The 20,105-nt window shown below is 36.9% G+C and overlaps 1 protein-coding gene across 12 annotated transcripts in view; it reads left to right on the forward strand.

Annotated features, from left to right (window-relative positions):
- The window catches only part of Ca-alpha1D (Ca[2+]-channel protein alpha[[1]] subunit D), a 391,248-nt gene that overhangs the window by 128,879 nt on the left and 242,264 nt on the right, over positions 1-20,105 (forward strand). For all 12 annotated transcript variants that reach the window (XM_071582710.1, XM_071582711.1, XM_071582713.1 and 9 more), the window contains exon 2: positions 19,153-19,387. In XM_071582710.1, coding sequence (XP_071438811.1) covers positions 19,257-19,387 — 131 coding nt within the window. In that variant the 5' untranslated portion in view covers positions 19,153-19,256. The remainder of the gene's footprint in view (positions 1-19,152; positions 19,388-20,105) is intronic.

Raw genomic sequence — 20,105 nt, forward strand, 5'->3', positions numbered from 1 at the left:
GCTCATATTTTCTTATACGTACAACTCCGTTGTCTCCATATCCTTATTATACCATTGATGACATGTAAAAATTGGAAATAAAAAGGAGGATTCTTTCATGCAAGGTTGAATTCACCTATTTTAGCAAATGAATGTACTTCATATCCATAATTTTTATGGCCATAATGACATGAAAGCTGATTAAGATGTGTCTAGGCTATATACTACGTAGAACTTTCTCTTGTACCTCTTGTTCACAAGTGATACAAATTTATGATGGCATTAAATTTCCCAAATTTCGAATTCGTGATTTGAGCATACCATTGTTATCACAATGTAATATTCACTTTTTTGCCAACAGCAAGAGATTTGCCTCAATTTCGTAACATCGACTGCGGATTGTAGATTTATTTCTGATATTGTGAAACACGATCTACAGCAGTGATATAATATTTTTGCTAGCTTATATGTACTACGAGTATATCTATCCGAAAAGGTATGCGACTAACAAGTTGCGATGTTTTGTTTAAAATTAGCAATTCAGTTTTCTACTTTTAACATCAACCCTCTATAAAGAATATATCGAGATAATGATAAATAAGTTTATATCGATCAATATGAGAATCATAAATATTCCATAGGAGTAGATATTTACCCTAACAGTCGAATTAAGTCTACATATCCAGTTATACGCCTGGTTGTGCTGTCTAAGGTTGTTTATTTGATAAATAGTGATTTTTTTGTTTATCGTGCGCAGTTAATTGCTTTTAATTGACATTTTTTCCGAGCTTTCGAAGGAACAGATTTTTTTTGGTTGTTTCCTGACTATATTAGGTGAAGATAGAACTCTCCTAATAATAAGCCAAGTGGCGTATGAAATTCACATTTCAGAGTTGGGGAGCTGTTTTCTATCACTGTGCTGCCTCTGGTTTACCAGAAAGATCTAATACCCGAAAAATCACACAGCTTGGGTGGAGCAATACCTCAGAGAGGCATGCCCGGGAGCCCGGACCCTCCTACCAGTAGCCCAGCGCTTTATCGGACTAATATTTAATGTCTTCATTCGAACGAATTGTCTTATGCAGGAATGTGCGATTGTTCTTACTCTTACTTCTTTCACTTTAACTGTACACCCAATCACAAAAGTTTATATTAATATTTTTCGAGGAAAAATTTACACCCTTTACTGAAAAACAAATTATTTTTAAATAAATGGGTTTAATTACGCTTTTACATTGAAAGTAGGGTAAATTATTAAAAGTAGGGTAATAATCTAAAATACCTCTGCTGTTCCTGGTCCCATCACCCGAACAAAACCAGATAAATCAAGCCTTAGTTGTTGGTATTTAAATAAAGATCAATTTAATTTTGTGGGAGTGATATGTGTGTAAGAATATTTAAACACCGTAAAATTTATCATTTTTATTCACCCTCAATTCTTTATGTAATTGCTAATTTATATGCAATGTTATGGCTTGAAATTATTTCCTTTTAAGATTCATATTCAAACACGCGTGTAGTTTTTGAATTTCAAATCAATCATACATGTGTACATATCATGTGTATAGAAATTAATTTGTTCTATGGTCATGGTTCAAATATAATATTCTGGTATTAAAACGTCACGTACTTTGATATAAGAAATAAATTCCACTTTAATAAATATATATATATATATATATATATATATATATATATATATATATATATATATATATATATATATATATATATATATATTTGTAATATATCTTTTAATCTATCATTCTCTACACTTGCCAGTATCTATTGGCTACTTGTCAATATCTATCTATATATGTGGTTATTACAATAAAATATTTTGGAATATTAATATGAATTAAATTAAATTGATATAAAAACATTTTTAAAGCAGAACAAATATTAAGATTTGCCTTAGCAACATTTCCCTTATGCGGAATGGGTGCCTCAAATATTTTTAAGATCGATATAATTTACCTTAAATCAATCAATATTAGATTATGGCTTGTTTTTTCAAAGTTTATTGTTTTCATAGGTAATAGGATGGACACAGGCTATACAATTTTACAATAATACAATTACTTGCCTCTCCTAACAAAAAATTCACCCTGAAATTGGAAACTACACCAAGTACCTTCTTCATCTCTGTATACAAGTACTTGTACTTCCGTCCTACCTTCATTCCGTCGAACATCCGTGTCCTATTTCTACCCCCTACGCGCTTGACTAACATTCTCCCATCTATCACAGTCTTCAACATCCCATCGCCAACCAAAACGCCCTGAATCCACCTTTCCTGCCTCATTTTGGCTTCTCTCAACAATCACATTTCCTCTCCAACCATGTCTAGCACTTCCTCGTTTTTTTTTCCTTTCAGTCCACTTCACCATTTCATTCGTCTCCACATCTAAATTTTAAAATCCTCCAATCCACGCCTGTCATCTTGCTTCAATGATCATGTTTCCGCGCGGTACAAAATCACTTTCCCTCCTTATGTTTTAACGCGCCTTTTCTTAACATTCTAACTCAAGGTTCAGTCATCAATTCCCTCTTCCTGGTGAGAGTTTCTTTGCCAAACGTAATTCTTCTCCTTATGTCCCTACCATTTGAACACTTTGTTTCAAAGCACTCCCGGGAGGGAAACTGTCCCACCTGCTCTGGTTTTTCCCTCCTAATTTAGCGATTAACTTTCCCTTTTTCCTTTCTAAAAAATAGCATAACCTTTGTTTTATTTACATTTATTCCCATCTCATACATTCGCTCAGCAGAGTTTGCTACCCCTTGGCTAAATTACAAACTAAAGCTGGGTCATTGGCTAATATAACTGATTCTACATCAGGTCGCATAATGCTATGCTATTCATTCCACGCTAAATTAGGGTATACTATGCTACACTATGCTATGTTTTTCAATACTCTGCTATACTATTATTAATTATACTATATTTAGAAGATAGGCACGGCATCAGTGGAAATTCCAGGTCTTTTGAAGTATAATATCTTTTGCAGTATTACTTAAGAAACGTTCAAATCAAGTATTATTCTCCAAGCATAGATAAAGCTCAAAGTTGTATCCATATACACCAAGATATTTAAATTTCATATTCATCTGCTGGTACTAGGCGAGGAAAAATAATCATTCATTGAGGAAATCACACAATCAAGAAGGAGAGATACCTGCGCTAAGAAAAGCTCTGATATTCATTAATACCTTATAATACTTTGAATTACGAATTTACGTACGAAAAATTATTTTATCGCAAATATTGAAACATGGTTTTATTTAGCCGAAAAAATTTTAAACGCTGCTGCACGAATGAGATAACCACGGGTTTTTTCTTTCCTTGATATTTTTTAGCGCTTTTCAGCCAGTTTGATGGGTTCCTTTCCTCGCTATGCTTTTAAAGTTCCTTTGAGTCCTTCTCTCTTTTTGCCAAGTCGCTCCTTATTTCATCCTCGAAGTCACCCACTCCCCCATTTAGAAATGTGTTCGTCTTCACTAAAAGCAGCCGACAGGGTTCCTACTCCCGCACGACATTAACGAAAAAGCCTCACTTTGGGCTCTCGGAAGGCATATGCTTCGGACGCATTCCGCTTTTAAACATGCTGACGATGTTAAGCGGTTCCCGACCATTACGCGGAGTCTTTGGCGGGAGGGGGTCCAAAAACTTCAAAGAACTTTTTCCGGAATCGGAGGACTCAGTTGAAGCAAATAGAATTAAATTCGGCTAGCACGTATCGAGTTTTAACTGGCTCACTGGTACGAGCACTACACAAAGGAAGAGGATGTTATTTATAACTAAAAAGTCATGAAAAGGTGAAAATTTAGCATGGTGTGCACACCTATTTTTATATGTGCAATTTGTAAAATCCTGGAACAATGTCAAAATGAGGCGGTTGCCCGCAAAGTATTGACAATATACTTTCTAACAACAATTTATTATTAAAGCCCCCGAAAAGCAGTTTTTGGAGTAATTTTAATGCAGTGACCTACCCCCGCCGAAAAGAAATCTAAGCACTAAACATACAGGAATGTCTTTCTGCATCCATTTAACTCCTAAAACTAAAGAACTCTATTTTTATTGCATCAGGATTAACAGTACAATATCATGGGTGTGATCATAAACTCACAGCTTCTCCAAGGTTTTGCTTGATTTTAATTTACATTTTTACTGTAGAGTAAGATTAATTTAAAAAATGCAAAAGAAAATCATATTTTAATCAAGAACCAGTTTTATAAAATCAAGTGTTGATGGGAAACCATTAAAGGGTAGTAGCCTTCAATATCTCTTCAGTTACCATTCGGCACGCAAATTCACGTCGGTCTCGAGGATCCAAAGTCATTTCAATTCACTATCATTTCCGCGAATTCGGTTCATGAGTGTTTTCTTCAAATATTGCGCATTAGCATTTTCGAGCCGAAATTCTCCACCAGTGACTTTTTATTTGTTCCCGACAGTAACAATGACAATTGACATGTAATATTTGTGTGATTTTGGTATTTACCTTAGTATAATTACTTATTGTTTTTTAGGAAACTAAACAAACTTTATCTGAGCCTGAACCCCCTGCTGCACACCAAATTTTCTTCTCCTCTTAACACGGTAGCTCAGTATTAGCCGGTATAGGATGGAGTTAGGCAATCGCATACTGATTTTTAGTCAGAGACGGTGAGTTCGAGTTAGATTATAATCGTGCTTAAATGACAATTTTTTTCTGAGAGAATATATCGATGTAGAAAAATCTGTGAGCAACCGGACTGTTTGGCTTGAAAAAATATCTGTGGATTTATTTTCCACTTTTTCTCAAAGTTATTGTATGGCGTTTACCTTATATCCTTAAATGTATGTGTTATTGACATCAATTTGAGTATAAGTTGAAAGGGAGATATTACAATCAAAATTCATCAAGACAAATAGTGATGTTTATTGTTTTTGTCTTGTAGTTATATTATTTTTGAAGAAAAAAAATGGCGATACATACTATATTCAAATTATTTTGCAAACACCGCTTCGTTATCTAGCAAATCGTAACGAGGTATGTTCATCCGTAGACGAAACGAATCAAATTGAGAGAAGAATGATTTTGTTACAAATCTTCCTCGACGTTATTAGTGAGTGTTGTTTTCGATATAACTGTGTAATTATATGTTGTCTTGAATGTACACTCCAAATTTCCTTGGAGACGGGGCCAGCACATGTAGCTTATCAGTCATTTACTCATTTAAAACCTACCTATCTTAATTTAAATGAAGAGGATTTTCATAACCGGAAAAATTGTAATTTAACACTTTTTCCATCTGATCCTTGGAATTGGTAGATGTAGCTTTGATCTTAATTACCAATTATAAAAGGAAACAATCACCAAACTCCGAAATGAGGTTAATGAAAAACTGTGACGCGTGTGAAAGACTGCCACTTCACTTGTTATGGCCGTTAAGACCTTGAGGGAGTAATTTATACATCACCATCTTCACCTTCCTCAAGAACTTATGCTACATTGTACACTTACACGTGCATGTGGGAACGTGGCACGGTATGAACGTGTGTGAGAGAGATAGCGTTTACGACTGTTTGGTTGAAAAGCCGCAGGTTATCTCTATAGTAAACCTGCGTACGTAGAAGCATTAGTGGTCATTGCGAAGGGTTGTCCGACCCTTGTGAATGGTAATTTTGAGTCCCGGGTGCGGAAAATCATGTATCTGTTAGTAAACCAGCTAACCAATGAAACTTTTTGCATAAAAATGGTGTATAACCTTTTAGATATCTTTCCAACATTGAAGATCTTACGTAAAATATACTTCTATTTGATCAATAATTAAAATTATATACGCAATGGCCGAATTTTAATGGGTTTAAAGTTAATTTCGAGTCAACGCGAACAGAAAATGAGCGGGCCTTCGGGCTTGTTTTGCATTAGATCTTTGGTTATAAAAATGTAAACACATATATTGAACTTGCAAGTGACAACATGCGGGGCCATTTCCAATCACTATGGATAATTTTCCTTCATGTCAAATCGATCATATGGGCAAAGAAGAAAAACGAGAATTGTGTCTGCGGATTTCACCAAAACCACCATTTCACTTGCTAACCATCATTCAAACATACATTTCCAGCGTCAAGGTAAAAGGAATACTTCTTTTGTGCCTTATGCAATGTAATTATTAATGATCAAGGTAGGATATGGAAGAAACAAGCGTGAGATATATCTTAGAATAATTTTTCACCAATAAACTGGGTCGTATTTCTTCATTTTTTTTTCTCTAAAAATATTAAATGGGTGAGATATGAATCATTGTGCAAAGAACACCGCATTTGTGATATTCAATCAGCTGTCTCCAACGTACTGTGAATTTGTGTAGACCGTTGAGTTTCATTCCTCTCTTCCGCCACACGCGCTGTAAAATAAACACTCTGAAGAGTGGCTCCTTTTCATTATCATGATCTTACTACTCCTTCCGGGTAGCTGAAGAAAGAGCTACAATCAGCTAGAATGCTACGATAAGTTCCAAGCGCATAATCAGCAGTTGAGTGAAGAGGTATGCAAAAAACGAGCGGCGAAGAAGAAACCGTGATATGAAAGCTTGGAAGATACAGAAGCTTGCGAGGCATAGGCACGAGAGAGGTGGATTTCTAACTGTCGTTCCCGTGTGAAATCTTGACGTTTTGACTGAGGCGACCAAAAGACTAGTGGAAAATAAGAATGCCATAAGGAAAAAAGTCACATGCATTATGTTAGAGAATTATTTATTTCAACCTGTTTTACCATGCATTGTAATAAATAATAGTTTTTGTACGACTTTTAGTACTTCATTTATCCCAGCAATCCGCACGTGTGACAGATTTCATTTCGTTTTCGAATGATCGACCAAAAAAAGTGACACGTTACTCTCCATTTGGGATCAGATGTATAATCATTCGCCTATTTTGGTCCAAGTTTCCCTAATTTGGTGTTCTGTGGTGTCTGGTTTACGATGCGTAGTTTAGTGAAATAATTTGGTGGTAGATCCAGTTTAAGGAATACACTGAGGACAAAAGGCGCAAAGGATTCACAAGTTGACGTCCCATCCGACGGGTACCCCACTACACAGACTTTGAACCTCCGGTCACTCGCGAGCCGCACTTCAGGATCTTCGCTCGCTCCGTAGATCTCACTTTGTAGCGCCACCCACTTTCTCGCCATTTCTCTTCGACCACAGGCATCTTGCCCGGCTGGTGGCACGAGCGGTGAGACAGCTGTTCTCTTGAGAATACGGACAGTAAAAGAGTTATCATTATTCCTTGCCCGGAAGATGGACCACTTTTTTCTTGCCGGGAAAGTCCGCAGCAAGTGAAGCAGTCTCGGAGTGTAGTAGAGGAGAAATACACTTATGGCATAAGAAGCTTCTCCTCGCGTTGTAATAATGAACTATTAGCTACTTAATTTTATATTAGAAATTCATCTTTGAAATCGGAAACTAATAGAATTTCCTAATTACATATACAGTGGGCATATTACTACTGTTGCGAGTTACTGTATACAATTTTCGGGCATTCATCTTAATAAGTAAGAGTATGCAATATGTCAGTTGGGTAAATATTTTATGATCGAAGAATGATTAAAAAAAGATTCGTGAAATAGCACAGTTTTCAATGGAGGGTACCAGAAAAATTATTTACCAAATCGTATACACGTTTTATAATATTGATCAATGATGTAAACAATTGCAGCAGCTCCCTCTTCCCCGTGTACCTCCCGCGTCCGAGTTGCCGCTTTCCCGTGTCAAAGGAGAAAACACGCATTACTGCTTCCCGAGGACGCCGTGCCCTCTTCCCTCATAGGACAAGAGGCAGCGGAGGGGGGAGGGTCGATCGATACGGCCGAGTCCTCCCGCCCCACCCACCCATTACCCTCCCCATCCTCTGTCTCTCCGAATTGAGATTTGGGCAGGGAACCCATAATCCGGATATTTTCGTAAATCTACCTGCTAATTAGGGAGTCGGGATGTCTACTGCCTTTTCCTCCCTCGCACTTCTCCAACGGATTGTTGGCGTAGGGCTTCGTCCAATCAGGAAACCGGGGAATCTTACGTAGTAAACTGTAATCACATCTGAGAATAATAGATTTCATCACCTTCTGAAATGTGAGTCGAGGAAATGATGCTGTCTCTCTTTCCTATCGTGTCTTGCAATCCGTTGGCAGGTTTACAACAATAGTTCTCTCCATCTGTCTCTGCTTTGCACCGGTCTCTCCATTATATTCTTTTCATCTGACCAACGGAAAAGTCCTATCTTAAATTTTTATTAATAGAGACACATGCATTCGGGTCTACCTGTGCGAGTTATGTTCTTCTGCCATCCCTTCTAAGATCGCATTTTAGTGCCGCACCGCCAAGCCTTAAAATGTGCCCTATCCACTCCCCATCCCTATTGTTATTCTGAAATCCTTTCTCTCTACGGCTTATTTAGCCACCTCCTTGTTCGTCCCCATTTTCTAACTCACCAATCCTCATCATAGGTCCCATGAGCTACATCGAGAGCGCCTCAATCCATCTCTGTAAGATTGCAAATCACCCATCTCTCCTCCTCGTGAAGTACCTTTCGAACATTATTCTGGTGCTTGTCGAGTTGAATTTCCTCTATCTGTATAAATATCCAAAACCTTCACATAATTTATTTCAATTAACATGTTCATAAAGTGTACTATCTAATATTGCCTTATGATTTATGCGGATTAATCCCTTACTTATCTCTATCAGTTGACTCTATTTCGAGTATCAAACATAGTTCTCACAGCCTCGGTGGTCTGTTTACGGTACTTTTATCTTACTATATATTTATCTTCATCTCAAGAGTATTTATTAACAAGTTTTTCTTTCCCCTTCACAGCACCGTAAACTGCAAATCTGAGTTCGTTCACTTGCACTTAATGGGTATTATTTCCCGTTCTTTAACTCGAGACAGGATGTTCAGCGTAGAAAAATAACGCTCATAAACTTTTGTGGATCACACATGTTCGCGGTTTTGTTATAATCCCACATTCCATTCCTAAATGAGTTAATAATCGTGGAGTAGAAATCCACGTTGCCTCTGCATTTTATATGTTAGGTAGCTACTAATATCTGAATAGAGTCCCTAGCATGCACTTTGACAACTCTTCTTCCCGTCCTCGACGACACAACGCCAATAAGTTAAGTCTCTCCGATAAAATGCTCGTGAAATGCGAAAAGTGAAGAAAGTAAGGAGTGTAAAGTGGGATGACACCGTATTCGACGAAAATTCTATTTCAATCGGGAAATAACTGCAATCTAGGAACTTGCCCTTCCACGATCTAATGATAAATCTATGAAATACAAGTCATCGTGTGACTCGCACCTTTGAGGAAGGAACGGTCACATTCTCGACTTTGATAGCCCTAACTAATTTTATTTCAAATTTTGCTCGAGATTTAAAACGTTCTCACAAGGAATAACGTAAGCATTTTCCAGCACAAAAAGTGAAACAAATAAAATCTTCATATGGTTCTCAGGATGTTCATGTGAAAATAAAAATTTTTAATTTAAAAGAAATGGTAATTGATGATGGAGTTCGAATTTTAGTTTTGCGTTGTCTTTTATAGCAATAGAAATAAATAAATAAGGAATTATAGCATGGAACATTTGAGAAAATGACCATAAATTAAAAAAAAGAGTCAAGCATCGAACATAATAACAATGGGCATAATAACTAATTTCAGTATGGATTAATACCAACAATGAGGTCGAATTTTAATCCATTCTCTGCTTGAAAAGTACTTCCTAGACTTCAATCAGTAAATAAAGCAACGAACTCAGTGAGTCTGCAAATAATAGTCTTTGTTGTTACGTTTGCTTTCAACTTTTTGATACGTTTCAGTGTTATCTCAGCAAGCCTCCGAGATTTCCATTCGAAGTTGAATGACCAACAACTACATGGCCACAACGTTATTTTTGGAGAGCCTTTTTGTCTCTGTGAGTTGAGGTTTGCCTTTTCATTTACAATCTTTCATAAGTCCCAACTCGAACCATGCCTCCAGCGAGTTCACCCGTATCTCATAATGGGGCAGGCTGGCGTTCGAGGAGAAGTGGGGATGAAGGAGCGGAGGGATCGAGGGGAGGAAGGTCTGGGGGGAGAATGGTGGGAGGCCAACGCACATCTCTTACCCCCATCTCCCTCTCACCCCTCCCGCTCCTCACCCTCCCGCTCCATCCCAGAGCTTCATGCGGACCTTTGGAGTTAGAGATGTATTTCCCAAGCCCAAGCCCCGTACTGCCGCATACACTGCACTGCACAAGCGCGGGCGTACGAAGAACGCGTGAAAATCTGACGGTAGTAATTTTGTTGCCTTTAGAAAAGGAGACTTCCTTGGGAGCAGAAAACGGGGCAACCAAAACAGAGTTTTCGATATGTCATATATCATCCTTCCCTCCCTTTTTATTCAGTCAAAAAAAACTCCACCCCCTCACATGGCATTCGTGAAATTCGCTTCATACAGCATCCATTTATTGATGCGCATTCGAAGTCGAATCATCCAAATGCGTGGTGCTACAATGAGGAAAGCATATTGAAAGAACCTGTGCTTCTTGAAAAAACAATTTTTTGTCAACACACTAAAATACGTGTGATGACGTGCAATGAACGGCAAATGATATTTACACTTTCATATTGTTGCATTACTGCTTATTAGCGCACGACTCCATTAAAAGTTACTGCCGCTGCACACCCCGCAGTTCTTTAAATAATCAATCGAGTTTTGATTTTCCCTCTCAAATTACTCCCCAGGAGCCCATGAGATACAATTCACTTCCTCAAATTTTTGTAGACTTTGAAAACCTGCTGGAAATCATTTTTTGATAGGTTCTTCAAATTCATGTCAGTAGCTTCCACAACTGCTTCTGAAGATGCAAAACGCTTTCCAAGGAGAGGAAAAAGTCAAAGGCGCTAGATCTGGACTAAAGGGGGTAATGGGGAAGACATTTTACAGCGATTTTCTCACGATAGTCAGGAAGAACGTTTGCGATGCGCAGTTTCGCTCGGAATGATTCGTTAGAAGAAAGATGCACAGCTGTGCGTTACCTAAGCTGCTGCTTTGAAAGGTGGCGTTTTGCGATTTACGAGTGTGACATCGAAGAATTTTCTATGCACCCCTAGTGTATGTTCTATTTTCCTTTTTATATGCTGATGTGTTTATTCACCATTTCCCTAATATCGAGAAATGATATCACCATCACTTTCCCAACAGAATACAACAATTTGGCTTTCCTGGGTGTTGTTGAAGCTGGAGATTTCCACGCGGAGGTTTTCAACAGCTCCATAGCTCCTAACGCGAAAGTGCAGATGTTCGAGTATAAGCTGTCTCTGATCCCATCGCACACAAAAACGTCTCATGTGCAATTTTGCGTTTTACCGACGTATAACGTTGGCACTCACAGTCAATGAAATTGCAATATTTACGATAATGATAGGGCGATTGTCATTCGACGATCTTCTCTCACAATGGTAGCAGTGGTGTCAAATTTAACTCGTAAATGTACAGTTACTGGAGCTCCGAGCTCGCCTTCCTTTGAAATTATTTCTCCTCTTTAAAGTATCTTCTGGCTGTACCACTGGAAAGAACAGGCTTCCGTAACCCTTCTGTGTATTTCATAGGCCGCGGCTGACATTTTGTTCAAGCGAAAGAAAAATTTCAATGCAGTGTTTCACTTGTCGCCTGTTTAAAAAAAAAACATTATAGCATTGGACCCTTTTTCTCAGCTTATAGCGGGTGGAATTCGCAGAGCGAGTATCCAACGAAAGGTGTTTCCCATTCCACCTCACTTTTAATTCAGACTAAATTTCTAGCTCCCGCACATCTCCGTCAGATCTTGCGAGTACATGCACCTGTAAACCTGTTAAAATGGATAAATTTCCCGGCTTGACGTCAGATGCCGCAAGTAGACCGATGCTTTTTCGATATGCATTTATTTATTTTGTGCTATGTAAATTGTTGTGAACGTTAGATTCTGAAATGAGACACATTCAGTTTTTCCACTTACTTGGTGGAGACTCAAGTTTTACGGCAAACTACACAAATTAATACTTTTGTTTCCGCTTTTATCTTTCCAGTGATCACTGCCGTCTCCCAATTTAAATACATATGCAGTCATTTACATAATCTAAATATTATTTTTTACCTCGATCTGCAATAAAGTTTATTTTACTTTATTAGCTAGTTATATTTCTGAAAACTAAAACCAATCCTCTAAATCCTAACCCACCTCACCCCTAGGGGTCAGAAAGATCCTAGATGGGTGATACATTCCTGAGAATAGCAGAGAAATCGGGAATAAAATGGCAGGCCAGTTGGGAAAAGGTTGGGAGTCGGAATTAAGAAAATGAGCAGTCACTCTGATAGTATAGTCGAATGCTGAACCATTATTAAGACGAGGCAAAGTAGTTTGTCACGTCACCCTTTGGCTTAGGAGCCAATTCATTTGCATTGACCCACTCCCACTCTATAGATTGAACTTGATATGCGTTCATGCTTCCTCGTTCCTGATTCCAAACAACAAATTTTTAGGTCTTCATTTTTTTAAATGCTTAAAATTAATTTATTTCCTCAATTGCTGGGTTCTTGTATGATATTTTCATTTCTTTAAATTCATGGTGCTTATACTCGTAAATTATGGAAATGATTCCCTTTCTCTCTCCGCATATTTTTTAAAATTCAAACAATTCACATTCTTGTAGAAACTACGGTGCACTTGATGGTGCTATAAAATAGTCGATGATGCTATTTCATTAAATGCTTTATAGCCGTAAAATCGAAAGTAAATGTGTAATGATTAAAGAAAAGCTATGCCCGAGTCCTTTCATGTTATAGCACAGTCTTGCATTCTCAACTGCAAAAGTTTTTTTACGTCTGCGAGAAAGATTAGTTGAACAAAAAAACCTGCATTTCCCAGCAAAGAGAAAAAATTTCAATAAACACCTTGAAGTGAAACGTATTAGTTCAATGGAAGTAATTTTGACGAATTGAAATAAGCGTAATATGGTACCTAATAAAACGCAGGTCGGCTTCAGAGGTAGGTATACTAGTATAACATTTCATGAAATGCGACGGGCGTCGTCATAAGGAAAGTAAGGGTGGTAGCTCTATGCAATGTTTTATTCGTGAAAAGTCCAAGCTTTACATCATCGCTTCTTAAAGAAGTGGCTTGGAACGCTTTATTACATCTGTGAACATGCAAAGCAGGGTTGGCGTGCACCGATCCTTGATAATGAGGATTCACGTCAGGGGAAATGTCAAAGAATAGATGAGGAAAACGGAAGTATACAACCCAAAAATTCCAGTTTTTAAGAATATTTGCGTGACTGATGGGCGAGGTTTGCGTGACTTTTACGTTTTATATTGTATGGGTGCATTGAAATCTTTGGATATGTATATTTTATCTTTAAATCTATCTAGAGTACCTTCACAAATATTACATATATTAAAATGTATTCTGTTTTAATTTCTTATTCTGCAGATTTGTTTTCGTTAGACGTTACTTAGGGAGTTGCATGAATTTATATTTAAAACTAAGGGATGTATCATCTAAGATAATGTGACATTCCACATTCTGCAGGAAAAGATTGTGTACAAAATCGGCGCTATGTCTTTTATCGGGGCTTTTACGCCACTTCAAATGTGCTGACATCATTGATTAATAAAGGGATATCTTCATCTTACAATTTAAATTAGTATAAGCTATTACAGGTGTGTGTATTCACGCTGATATTATACTTTCGTTGATTCGCGAGTCTAAGTATACCAATGGCATACGATTTGCGAGGCAACGAGGGGTTTTTCATACAATTTCTTCCGTCATTTAAATCTGGGGAAAAATGCTTCACTAGCATCTTCCTATACTGCTTATTTTGTCTTCCATCTGCACTATGAAGTTATAAAATGCGTTTTTTCCTAATATTTTACTATAATACTGAATATTGCGCTCTGGGTGAAATATTAGTGTTTCAAGTTTAAATATACTTTGCACATTGAAATTTTCAACCATAATTACACAGTTGGCCTTTGCTTATTTACTATTTAATTTTTTGAACAAAATTATAAATTTCCATTTTTTTCCAGGATTAAGGCCGTAACATTTCTATGGCTAGGGTTAAAAATGTAGACAACGCCTTTTTCACAATAATGATAAGTAAGGCCAATGTTAGAGAACGTGTAACAATAATTATCAGACAAAATTGAAAGATAGATATTCTAATACTATATACTAGAACGAACCTTGTTTCAATTACAATTGGTAAAATACTTACTATGGGCAGTAATTATTAGCATGACAGGAGCTTTGACGACCAAGATCCAAAAATGTGATGCAAGGAAGTCTCTCTACTCTGATCTCCTCAACTACCTCCTATTAATTTGAAACGAGGGTACAATACACTTGTTCAATACCCTACTTTCGATTCAAATTATTCTGTGGTGGACATACAAGAGTTAGTGTATAATTCTTAGCTCATTAGGCATAGCCACAAACATTTCAAAGAGAAGTCCATCATATACTGAATTTCTTCTTTCTGAAACAAATTGTTTCTTTTTTTAATTGCATTTTCACCTTATTTCAGCTCGTAGGGACATCCGTAATTGTTGATCTCATTAAGATAGTTACAAATGATAGCACAGAGTGAACTGGATTATAATTGGATATCTCATTTATTGTGAATATATTCATTTCTGATCTTGACCTTAATCCTTAATTAAAAGAAATGTGTCTTGCTGAACCCTTATGGGATTCTTCATTAATTAGTTTGGTTGCATTTGGAAAATTGGATACGGGCTCTTCTCCGTGTATGTAAGCGTCTATATCTAAGTAATTTGAAACAGGTATTAGGCAAATCTATTAAACAAATGTATTATAGAATGCATGTGCGCGATGTAATTCTTGAAAATTGTTAGTCAAAGTAAAGGCTTGAAGAAATTGTAAATTAATGGCATGCATCTCAAAATTGTATAAATGAACAATATAAGGATCATGTGGAACATTGTATGTGGATGAGGCCCTTGGAGTGTAGTTTCCTACCTCCCATTTTACCATTATACGAGTATGTTTCAACACATTATCTTCTGCCCACCCCTAAATAGGGAAAATCAGCTTTGAATGAGGATTATGACTTCATGCGCGGCAGAAGTAATACTTAGGATTATGATAAAAAACTTCTAATCCAATACGCTTAGAAGGAGATCAGTTTGAATTTCTTTAGGGGACGGTTATACAAGATGGTATTGCAACAATGCCATCACTATTATAAAGAAACAAAGCATAGCCTCGATATATTACTATGCTTTGTGAATTTCAAAAAATTGTTCAACAGAGAAAGCTGGGTAAAATTGATGAATATTTTTCAGAAAATAGGAGCACAGTAGAGAGATAGACGAATTTTTGGGAACGTGCCCTTCCCAAAGCACCTCAAGTAGGGATCGAGATACCACTGCAAAATATTCGACGCAGCCGGGATTCAAACCCGTCTGCGTCGTCGGGATTAAAACCTCGTCAAACACCTCTGGGAAATGAACAGGCTTTTGGATAGATACAAGGGAGGTAGAAAGTATGCAAAGCATAATTATGAGTTTATTTAATCTGTAGGGTTTGGGGATATTTTGAGTGGTATTACTAATGGCTTGAAAGTACTATATTGCGATGTACTTGGGTTCATCAAAAACAAACATTAACATGCTAGACTAGAGAAAAAAATAGCATCCTCATCACCCTCGCACGCACTGCAATTCACCGCGGAGCCGCTAAGTAGGTTGTGAGAATGTACCTGACTAAAATTACAAGAAAAATGCAGGATTTAATGATTCTTTCATTTAGTAGACATAAACACCCCAGTGAATGGCAAAAACGCCATTCTATTTCTAACTTGCATTCACAATTCTTTTTTAATGTCCGCAGTTTCCATTTTTTTAAGGCGAGAGGGAAAATAGAATGCATCAAAGTTAATCGGTGCGATAGTTTATTTCTATTACTTGTTAGTCCATCTCTCATTAGTGGATGCACCCTCATCCTAGTTCTTCAAATATCCCTCCCCGCCAAGAAAAGAATTAAGTTGATGTGTTCTGTTTGTATTCCTGGGTTTAACTGATAAATGACTCACTGCGTAAGATAATTATATTTATATAATTATCTTACGCAGTAGTAATTACTAATACATTAGTAATAGGATGGGTGAAAAAACTTCTCGAAGCACTCATGGAAGGGATTCTCTTCTGCACTGTTTCCCTGCTCCATCCTCACAGCTCTATCCTCCCCTGCCCCCCTGAAATCACACCCATGCAACATGTTAACCCTTCGATCAACTCTGGACGTCAGTTTCAGGTCATCTCATTGCGTGCAGGTGCATCGTGTTCAGCGTTTTTAATCAGTCGTCAGAACCGATCGAATTCTTTGTCTCCAATCAATCGAAATGTATCGCACTTCTTCACAAATGAGCTCGGTCTTAATTCTATTCGTCCTAGTAGATCTGGAGATTCATTAATTATTCATTATCATTTTATTCAATTTATTAATGACAAATAAATATTAACGTTTACCAAAAAATACAAAGCATTACAGAGTTCGTAGAACTTGGCAGAAACCCACTTGAAATCTCTCCGTAAAATTCATGTCAAAAGTTTTCCATGATAGTATGTGTTTTGGCGATCTTTCCTCTTTCACGCGCCTTGATTAATCATATAAGTGAAGTAGTTTTGTGTAGATATAATTTTACATGGATGCAAGTTTTCACAGATTGGATAGTAATGAACAAATAATAACAATTTTCCACTGGATAATTATTTAATCCATGACCGGTTTCGATGCACTACATCATCTTCGACGATGATGTACTACATCAAAACCGGTCGTGGATTTAATAAATTTGTATCAGAAAAGTTTTATTGTTTGTTTATTATTATATTCAAGTTTCACCATATCGCGCCTGAAACGACGCAATTTCTTTCATTAGATGTTTTCTATTCAGCAGATTCTAGACGATCGCCCCCAAAATCCAACTATTTAGCTTATTATGCATATCAGTATGTGACTATAAAATTTGAAGTTTTAAACTTTATAATCAAAACAAAACCTCGAAATAAACATGTAATATAATTGAGTTCGAGATGAAAAGATCAACCTCAGTTTAGAAAAAGAATAAATTACCATCTTTTTTCATTTTCAATCTGTACCCCCTTTTGAACGCACTGTAGGTATAAGTATACAAGTATACGAGGCAATATAAGTACTCGTTTTATATTCGATGCTTGTTGAAATTATTCAAAATCTGGTGTTTTTTAAAATCTGTATAAATGGTTTGTATATAAAGTATCCGGTAAAGTTTCAGGGAAAATAGATTTACCTCAGATTTTGCTATAATGCCTCAAATCCTTCAAAGTACACCCCTTGAGCGTCGACGCATTTTTCCAGTAGCTTCTCCATGATTCGAAGCCTACCTGGTAGGCTGATTCCGGAAGGGGACTAAGGGTACGCGTGCAAGCTTCTTAGATAGTACTTAGGGTCATATGGTGGTGCCATTTGAGGGAGGATTTCACTTTTTGGGAATAGAAAATAGCCTGCTGGCCCAAAGTCGGGACTGGAAGGGGGGTTGAGAATCATCGCGATGCCGTTGCAGAAGATCCTCGCAAGCAGACGCTCGACTCTACTTTTGGTCGTCCATCAAGAACACCGGGACGGGTTTAGAGCAGATCTTTCGCATCGCCATATTTTCAGTGGTAATGATGTACGCTGTTATCTTATCAATGCCAATACGATCTTCGATCATGCACACACTTCACCGACGGTCTGAATTCAGCACTTCACGCAAATGTCAGGAAAAAATGGTTACTCTTATTTTTATATAAACCTTGTATATTTTACGATTTCTATTTTATATTTGTCGGATTCATATGCCAGCTCAAGTGTTCGGCCATCTTATACAATTGTTTGCCGTAGGCTAACTTATATCACGCCGTTATCTCCAAATATTCTTTCTTTTAAGACTGCTAAAAATATTTGTACACAGTTAAAATTTTCAGACGAAACTCTCAGTGCTGTTTCTTTATGATATTCACTTTCGCGTATTATTTCTCAAGTATTAAGCATGATGCATTCCCCTCTCATGGAGCATGATAGATTGATAGATTCTGCTCATATATTATAGGCGGAAATCTCCATTGCTTTGCATTAACAGTAAAAACTAATTTTAATTTATTTTTCCTATCATCCTGAATCTCGAGCGTGATGACTCATTAGCAGAGCGAAGGTTTGGCAAATCTCATAAAATAAAGAATGCAGCACTAATAAGAAAATCAAGCCCGTACAATGAAATAGAGCATGAATGAGTTTTTGAGAACTCTACAACGGCATTCTATCAAGAGCGTCCACTACTCTCCAACAGTAGTCAGTATTCATAAACCACAAATTGTCTGTTGGTGACATATTACATTGACTTTACACTGAAAGTATTTGTATGAGTCTGTAATGTATAGAGTATAGAAATTAGTCTGGTTGTAACCATTCTCAGCAGTAGGAAAGGTTCTTTTACACCGCCCACCAATTTCTCGAATGCGTTAAAATCATTTTAAACTCTCTTCAGATATTTTTCTACTGTTTATAAGTTTCGCTGTAAACAATTTTTATGGAAACTGTATATTTAATATTCCTAGAGGTTTAAATCATCAAACACCTCTAAGATTTTTAGTTGCAATATTTTGAGGGATGAGAGAAGTTAACTGGTTGCTGTCATCGTCAATTTTACCAAGACTGAGATGCCTTTACCATTTTAACATGATATTTTGTTGTCCATGTTTCCTGCTTCTGTGACTTCTTTTTCTTGATTATCTAGAGAAGGATGGGCGTTCATATCTGCATTTCATAAATAGATTTAGACTGTAGACATGTGTTCAATTATTTTTCCATATTTACTGCCTTTCTTGGAATAATTTTCCTGCCGTACACTATGTGTCACTCGAATTATAAAAATGTTATAATTAAGATCAAATCTACTTATATTCCCTGCACTATGCATAACGTTGTAGTTTAATTTCCATATTTGTGAAATTGCATAACGCGCTTAGAGAGAGGTACAACTTTCTCTGTAATTACATTTTGCTACTTATTTCAAGTGATACTAGTTTTTTTACCAATTTTTTCCTTCAGTTGCAGGACAGCATGAGGCTGGGCTTGGTTTGGTCAGCACTGCAAGTACAGCTGCTGAGAAGCCACTTTCAACAGCATGGCAAACTGCGCTTAGTGCCACAGCAATGACAGCCAATAAGAGGCGGGCAGTGAGGCGGGGGGGCAAGCCTCCACCAGACAGACCACAGAGAGCTCTCTTCTGTCTGCAGCTCAAAAATCCCCTTAGGAAATTATGTATTGATGTTGTGGAATGGAAGTATCCTTTTTGAATTAATTAAATAGTACATTTACAGTAGCATTATTCAGTTGGGGTAAGAAATTAAAATATCATCTGAAAAATTCAATTGTTGTTTGCTGTTTTATTTTAATTCCATGAAACTATTTTTATTTTCAATTCACTGAAGGTAAATGAATCTTTATTAAACAGATAATTTCTTATTTCTGGGTGAATATTTTTAACTATGTTTAAATTTACGATTGTGATGAAAGTGCTAAAGATCCATGAATGAATTGGCAAACATGGAAAGCTAATTTGGTGAACAGTATGTATTTGTCATCTTGACGATTAATCGTGATTCATCAAATGCTTTTATCATTTGCTGTTTATTAAGCGCTTAGAATAAAAGGGGACCCTTAGGAAACCTGGCGATAAACTGAGCCATTCTTATTGGGTTTCAATCCACGCAGGTGGATTGCTCTGGAGAAACAAAAAGAATCTGTTCAAAATAAATAGTGGCAATGTGCCACCAATTACATTTTCCACGTTAGATATTATAAAAATCATCTATTATGATCACATTGATTTGTAACCTATGCCCTGTAAGTACTACCTGCATTTTTGGAATGCAGTAAGTACTAATTGGTTAGATAAAATTTAGCATTTCCATTGTTTGTGGTTCATGTGGCACGCCTCTTTGGTATACTTTATCAAATTGCCGCTCAAGAAGGCTAGGAAAATACGCTCATTAAAGGAG

The sequence above is a fragment of the Hetaerina americana genome, unplaced genomic scaffold (genome assembly GCF_022747635.1).
Source record: "Hetaerina americana unplaced genomic scaffold, ioHetAmer1.1.p SCAF_12, whole genome shotgun sequence".
Lineage (NCBI taxonomy): Eukaryota > Metazoa > Arthropoda > Insecta > Odonata > Calopterygidae > Hetaerina > Hetaerina americana.